Source organism: Zalophus californianus, chromosome 3 (assembly GCF_009762305.2).
Source record: "Zalophus californianus isolate mZalCal1 chromosome 3, mZalCal1.pri.v2, whole genome shotgun sequence".
Taxonomy (NCBI): domain Eukaryota; kingdom Metazoa; phylum Chordata; class Mammalia; order Carnivora; family Otariidae; genus Zalophus; species Zalophus californianus.
This window is the reverse complement of record NC_045597.1, coordinates 27,798,541-27,805,636: the sequence shown is the minus strand read 5'-3', so window position 1 is coordinate 27,805,636 and position 7,096 is coordinate 27,798,541. Positions and strand designations below refer to the sequence as shown.

General features: G+C 49.9%; 1 protein-coding gene across 2 annotated transcripts; it reads right to left on the bottom strand.

Annotated features, from left to right (window-relative positions):
* Positions 1 to 310: 310 nt before the first annotated feature.
* On the bottom strand, positions 311 to 5,357 carry SPRY2 (sprouty RTK signaling antagonist 2). 2 transcript variants are annotated; one of them, XM_027591320.2, is made up of 2 exons: positions 4,920 to 5,357; positions 311 to 2,116 (listed from the first exon to the last, which is right to left on the bottom strand). In XM_027591320.2, the coding sequence occupies exon 2, from the start codon at positions 2,063 to 2,065 to the stop codon at positions 1,118 to 1,120; it is 948 nt and encodes a 315-aa protein (XP_027447121.1). In that variant the 5' UTR covers positions 2,066 to 2,116; positions 4,920 to 5,357; the 3' UTR covers positions 311 to 1,117. The 2 variants fall into 2 exon arrangements, with proteins under 2 accessions (XP_027447121.1, XP_027447122.1); XM_027591321.2 differs by lacking the exon at positions 4,920 to 5,357 and adding an exon at positions 4,704 to 4,836.
* Positions 5,358 to 7,096: the final 1,739 nt, after the last annotated feature.

Genomic DNA, 7,096 nt, shown 5'->3' with positions numbered 1-7,096 from the left:
TGAATTAGTTTAAGATTTTTTTTTTTTTTTTAAACATGCAAAACAAAGGAAAGCCAACAGATCTGTAAAAGGGAAGAACAGGAACAATGATCTCAGGATTAATACAGCGGAGTCAAATGCTCGGTTATTTCCCTCCCGATTACTAGAATTAGCTCTAGAGAAAAAAAAAAAGAAAGAAAAGAAATCACTGAATCTCCCCTTTAAAGAACCTTGTAGATAAGTGAAACTATTTCATTGAAATGCTAGTCTTAACATAAAATGTGGGTTTTTTCACTTCAAAAAAAAAAACAAAAACAAAGAGAAGGTAAAATAAGACAAAACAGTTGTTTAATTTCAAACGTTAATATATTTTCTATTTTATATTGAACATATGCATCTGTAACCCCTCATTTGCAGCAACTAGCACATCCTCATAAAAGGGGCAAAATTTGTAAGATGCCTCTTAAAATAAATATTCTTTTTTATAAAATAATAAAACTTCAAATAAATATTCTTTACACTAAACAATATGTTGAAAAATTAGAAAATAAAGGTTGAATTTTACTGTAACTGTACAATATACATGAAGTCCAAAGGGAAATCAGAGTCTTACAATAAAGGCTTTCTGTAAGGCAAAATACAATCTAAAAACATACTGATTGGTTCACATTCTTCCGAATGTACAACATATTAGTATAATATTTTGTGACTGTGCCACATAGTATGGCACAACTTGTTTTTCACAGTTGCAAATATTATTGTATATACAAAAATATAGCACATTATCTCTGGAGAAAACAATGGAAAAAAAGTCATTTGCTAATTTACAAATTTTGCAAGTACTATTCACAAACAAAAACTGTGCCTAGGAGTGTCTGTTGCTTTAGCTTATGCAACACATGGGTCCCCAAGTTGTGTATCCCATACTTTGAGCTCCATTAGCTGAGTTCTAACAAGCATATCAGTTAAAATGGCACATGGACAAAAAGCGTTTCACTGCAAACAGCAAAGGATATCCCAACCCTCTATTATTAACAGTGCCAAGATTCTGTTTAGTTGGTTGCATATGTGTTAAAAAAAAAAAAAAAAAGAAAAAAAGGAACAATCCTTATTACTGTCATATTCCTGATTAATGGTGCTATGTTGGTTTTTCAAAGTTCCGGGGTGGGACAGTGGGAACTTTGCAGCAAACTGTGTTTGAGTTTTTACAGCGGCATCCAGGCCTGTTAACCCGGTCATAACACCCCTGGCACAATTTAAGGCAACCCTTGGCTGGAAGGTAACACCATAAACAAGGCAAAAAGAGAGACATGACGCCCATGGCAGACCAACGTGTACAACAGTGAGACTGGCTGCAAGAACACGGGTTGTCAGCACAGTTGTCCTCGTCATCATTAGAACAGTGATAGAAGAGACCTTTCACACAGCACACACAAGTCCCATAGTCAATCACGTTTTGGGCTGAGCAAAGGCACTGCTTGTCACAGATCCAGTCTGATGGCAGAGGCCTAGGGTAGGTGCACTCCTTACACTTGCACTTGCCACAGTCCTCACACCTGTAGGCATGCAGGCCCAAATCTTCCTTGCTCAGGGGCTTAAGCTCACCTGGCTTGAGCTCCGATTTGGGCTGCACACGGATTATCCCATCAGCAACAGGCCCCGAGGAGAAAGATGGTACTAACAGTCTCTGTTCAGAGGAACTGCTGCTGGTACTTGTCCTTGTACTGCTCCGAGACCCCGAGCTGACTGTGCTGATGGACCTGGACAGAGGGGCTCGTGCAGAAGAATGCACCTGTGGGTGCTGGAGCCTGGGAGGCTGGCGGTGCTCGGGCAGACCGTGGAGCCTCTCATGTTTGTGCTGAGCAGAGGGGCGAGGAGCCGGCTTGAGCCCAGGTCTCGGGACCACAGTAGGCCCCTCTGTGTACTCATTGGTGTTTCGGATGGCTCTGATCTGATCCAGAGACAACACGTGTACCTGCTGGGTGAGGGCTTCTCTGGGGTCGGGCTCCCCACGCTGCCTGCCAATGTCACGGGGTGCCTGCAGCAAGGACGGCGACCCGCTGCCACTCTGAGCTCTGGCCTCCATCAGGTCTGGGAAGTGTGGTCACTCCAGCGGGCTTAGAACACATCTGAATTCCTACAGAAACCAAGAGGAAAGAGCTGGTTTACACTCCAGGATACTTCCCACTCTCCGCCCACCTGAATTAACTCTTCGATTTCCACTCCCCCAGAGAAACAGGATTTGAAATGCAGTGGCCATGGAGGGTTTTAGAATAGCCATACGATCGGTGCCATGCCAATAAGTAAAAATTATGACCGGGTACTGACAATTCTTTAATCTTGCGATGTATAGTAACACAAAGCTAATCTTTGTTTCAATCATAAAACTGCAAGGTTCAGGTTCAAGGTAAAGATTGTAAGAAAATAACGTTAGAACACAACACTGCTGCCAAAGGATTCAAATCGAGATAGGTTTAACTTTGTCGTAGTCATTTTTGCCTCAAACATCAATAAATGCAGGCTAGACATTCTTGGTTCTTACTTTGTCTGCTTTTACATCAAATACCTTTGACTATATTTTAGCCAGCATCTTGCAACTTTTTAGAATACCGTAGAATGAATGTGACTTGCAAAAAAGCAAATATTCGCCCCCCACAAGGATGTTATAAATTTCACAACAGTCATGCATTATTAACTATATAGTAGCAAAAGTTACAAATTAAAAACAAATCCATTCACATCCTATTAGGTGCCAGGAACACAAGAACAACCAGCAACAAGACAGGAACTTATTTTCAACTTCTCAACAACTTGTGGCTCAAATATTTTACAGCTTGATAGCCTGAGAAAGCATCATCTTTAATTCTGTACCTAAAAGACTGTTCTGTTTTAGAAATAAATTATGTCAAAAATCTTAACTGCTGTGCCTGTTTCCAAAAACTTAATAGTTCAGAACCTAAACTGACTGGGGATAACAGGAAGTGTTTCAAAAATTCCTGTCACGTCTCAAATCTATCATTCTGACATGTAATCAATTAAACTGCAAACCCTCTATAAATTTCAAAACTATGACCCCCTTTGCCAAGTCTACAATGAACAAAAACGGGAAAAAGTGGACCTTTATCCAGTCTCCGATTTTTATAAAAGAGACACTGGCAGGTGACACACGCCTCCCAATTCGGAACAAGGCAGAGCTGGAAACCGGATCTCACTTCCCATAGAAAAGGCGGACAAGACGACGTTGATCTTTGCTTTCACTCCGTTTATCGGCTCTATCAGCGTCCCAACACCGTCCCCAGCAGGTGGGACACAGTCAGAGCCCCGGGGGACTTTCCTCCGGGGAGACTGACACAGCCCAGGGGCCAAGCTGCCCTCCCCCTGCACACAATCCCCAGACTGCCTAGAAGGCGAGGGGCGGGGGTGCGGGCGCCTCCGAAGGGGACGTGCCTTGAAACGCTAGAGCACACTTCCCCCTCCCTACCTCCCGGGTAAAATATACCCCACCCCAGAGAACTGCCTCCCAGCTCCAAGAGGGAGCCACTCCACCCACAGGCAGAGGTCACGCAGCCCATCGCGGGGCGTTCTGGCAAAGGCCCTCGAATGTCGGGCACAGGTTTCAAGCCCCTGATGCCGAAAGCCATGCCTTAGACACACTGCCGGGGCAGAGGTCTAACCCACGCACACTGGTCGACTCCACCATGCACTGACCGAAGGGACATTGCCTGCAATCTGCACACCCCATCTCCTTTTGGATGGAGAGAAAAAGTGAAAGGAAAATTGCTTAGAAAGGGCAATTCCCAGGGCCCCACTGCACAAGCCAGGCGTGCAGGACGCAGATCCCTAGGTTGGAAACTTTCCGCGAAGATTTGCTTGCAGTGGAAAGTAGCATCTTTGGGGGGAGGGGAAGAATTTTTTTTTTAAACAAAAATGATTACAGCCCATTCCTAGCCTCCTTTGCAGCTACCGCCGCCCACTCCCCATGCTCCCCCATTCCCCACCCAGAAAATGCTTAGAAACCCCCATTAAGAACACCGTGTGATCAGACTAAGGATTAAGGGGAAAGGACTTCAGCACGAGGGTGGGGCAAACACAAACCGCTTTGTAAAAACGCACAAGATTCCGAATTCAAGGCAGCAGCAACAAACAAGTAGATCAGTCCATCAAAGGAAGTTAACAACAACAAAAAAACTAACCTCTTTAGCCACCTATTTTCAGGTAATGGAAAACGATCGCGACCGCTTGACGACTTTCTTCCTGTGCTAGGTCAGCCCAATCTTCCAAAAATAAAAAAAGCGTGACCCAAGCCGACCACAGAGAACGGAAAAAAGAGAGCTGCACTTCCGAACCGCAGACGCGGCGCCCGGTGGGGCGACGCTTCCACCCGCACCGGCTCGCCTCTGTAGCCGGCACCCTGCCCATTTTTCACCCGCGGGGTCTCGCTGCCCCCGTGAGGCGAGCGACCCGCGCGCCCTCGGTCCCGCTGGCGGCCCTGCCTCGGGACAGTCTCACCCAGGACTTGCCTTCCCCGGCGAAGAACAGGTTAGAAATGCGGGCGCCTACAAGGGGACATGGAAAACACAAAAGTGTTCCCCCTCCCTCTCCTGCTCTCAGCGCCGAATTCGCGGCCAATGCAGGGCCAGCAGCCGACTCGCGACGAGCAGTCAGCCACCCCAAACCCCCCCAGAGCGCGGGCGCGTGGGGTCCTAGGGCTGGGGACACCGTACCCGGCGCGCACTGCAGCCCCCGCCGAGGCAGGCCGAGCCCGGGGCAAGGCAGCTCCACAGGCAGTTCCCTGGATCCCCGCGGGAAACCTGCGGGGTTAGAGAAAGGGAGGCCTGAGGAAGACACAGACCCCACTCCTGGTCCGGCTGCACCTACTCCATGTTGCCCACAACGCGCCGGCCAAGGCGCCAGGAGGGGAAGAGCCAAACGTGCCTCACCGTGATCGCGGCTTTGCACCAACCCCTCTCCGTTGGATTCTCGTCTTCCTGCGATGTGCAAATAAAATCCAGCCCCGATGCAAACTTTTCGCCCCTTCTTTCCAAACTCCTGCTTCAGTCCAAGTTCCGAGCAATCGGCGGGAGGAAAAAAGGAGAGGAAAATCCGGAGCCAAGTCCCCAGCCGATTAGCACTCCGGGGTTCGGGGCTGGGGGCGACCCCCCTTCTAGAAACGCACGCGGAGTATTTCCTTTTTCTCAATGAACTGGAGGCCGAAGCGCCAACGGCTAGTCTATTTTCCTGGCAGATGAGCGAAGGAGAAAAAGAAAACCGCCTCAGAGAAAATGTAAAGCCAGATGGCCAAGTCCTGCGGCCGCGTCGCAGCGGAGGCGGCGCGGGGGCGCGGGCTGGGCCGGGCGGGCGCGGGGGCCTGGGCGCTGCGCGCTCCGCCGGCCCCTCTCCTCCGCTCGCGCTGCGCCGCGCGGCTCTCAGCGGTGCAGACTGGGCGTTGGGGAGGCGCGGCGGCGAGGCCGAGGCGGGGGCGGTGGGTGCGGAGGAGGAGGTGAGGGAGGAGGAGGAGGAGGGTCTGGGGCCCGGCCGGGGGGGGCTCGCCGTTGGCCTGCGCCCTCGCCTTTCCGGAGGCAGGGAGCTCTGCGGCGGCCGCGGCAGCAGTAAATGGCGTCATGTGGATCCGAGGCGGAACAGAGCAGTTGTTGTCCCAGAGGATATATCGCATCCGGTCCCAGCTCATTGGCTCCGCGGGGCTACATTCACTCACACTTCAGCGCCCGCCAGCGCTCCGAGCCGCAGGAGGCATTCAAAAGGGCAACCGCGCCGCCCCGCGCGTCCCCAGGCCGGTCCTGCCGCCCGGGCGCCGTCACGCGGGGTGCCCGCGGGGCCGGGCTGGGCACGGCGGGGTCAGTTTATCTAGTTTCAAGGAAACACTGACCTTAAGGTTTCCCCAGAGGCCATGTGGACGAGCCTTAGGCTCGGACTGACTTATGGAACTTTCTCCTTGCCATTAGGAAAAGGGAATGAACCTTGAAAACTAATCCGGGCCACGCAGTGTTAGCATTAGAACAACAAGTTGCAGGTTTTAAGAGTTTATCCGGAATCCATCCAAGCCCATCTCTCCCCTTTTCTGTTCCCCCTCGAGGGGGCGACGGGGAGAGGAGAGGGGGGAGGGGAAGGGGAGCGGGAAGTGAGGTGGGAGGGCTATTGGTTTATTCTTTGTCTACTGGATTAACCCGATTATACACCAGGCACCAGCACAAACCGCCTCCCCCACCTCAGAGCCGTGTAGGAGAGGAACGGAATGCAGATTCGGGTTTCAAGTACTTTATGCTCTGACCGAGATTTGCTTTTGATTGTGTCGCTCTGTATTTTTTAGTTTAACATTAGATTTTATATCTTTCAAGGAGAGTTAGCTACAGATGGAGGTTTTTTGAAGATTGGTTTTGTTTGACACAATAGGTAAAGGAAATTCTACAGTCTAAGCCTTTTTAAAATTAGTTAATAACACAAGACACGGTAACTCAAGGTCGACATGACGGGCTTCTGAAATGGTAGGGGACTCACTATTCCACTGCAGATTTCCTTCACTTAACCAGAAGTCATCCTTCATTTCCGACTCCCCTTGTCACCTAGAACATTTACCAAGAAGATCCTATTGTACATTTTGAAGATGGTCTGCATTTTCCCACTTAAAAAAGTAGAAATATAAAGCTAGAAAATGCATTGATATGCAGTGCTCTAACTGCTGTTCATTTACTAAGAAACGTGCTTGCACGTGGGAGCACCGGTGGGAAATTAACCCCCCCCCCACATACACTCCTCATATTGTATTCTAATAATTTACAGAACGTTTTTACTTCACAGGTTAGTACGGTCAAATCTCCCGAATAGCACCTGCCCTCGTGCGGGGTTAGAGTTCTTGAAATAGTGCTAGGAAAACGTGTTGCTTGATTCCCCGCGTCCAGCTCCTGCTCACATCCGTTTGCAGCTACTCTGACGCTCGCTGCCTCCTCTCGAGCTCGAGCTCTAGAATGTCCCGGGCGCGCTCCCCGCCGCGCTGCGCTCTAGCCCTGCCTTCATGTTTCTCTAGGGCTCTCCCCACTCGCCCTGGGTTTGGAACAAGAGATGGCAGGGGAAGTGGCATGCGTTATTTCCGGGTGCTGGC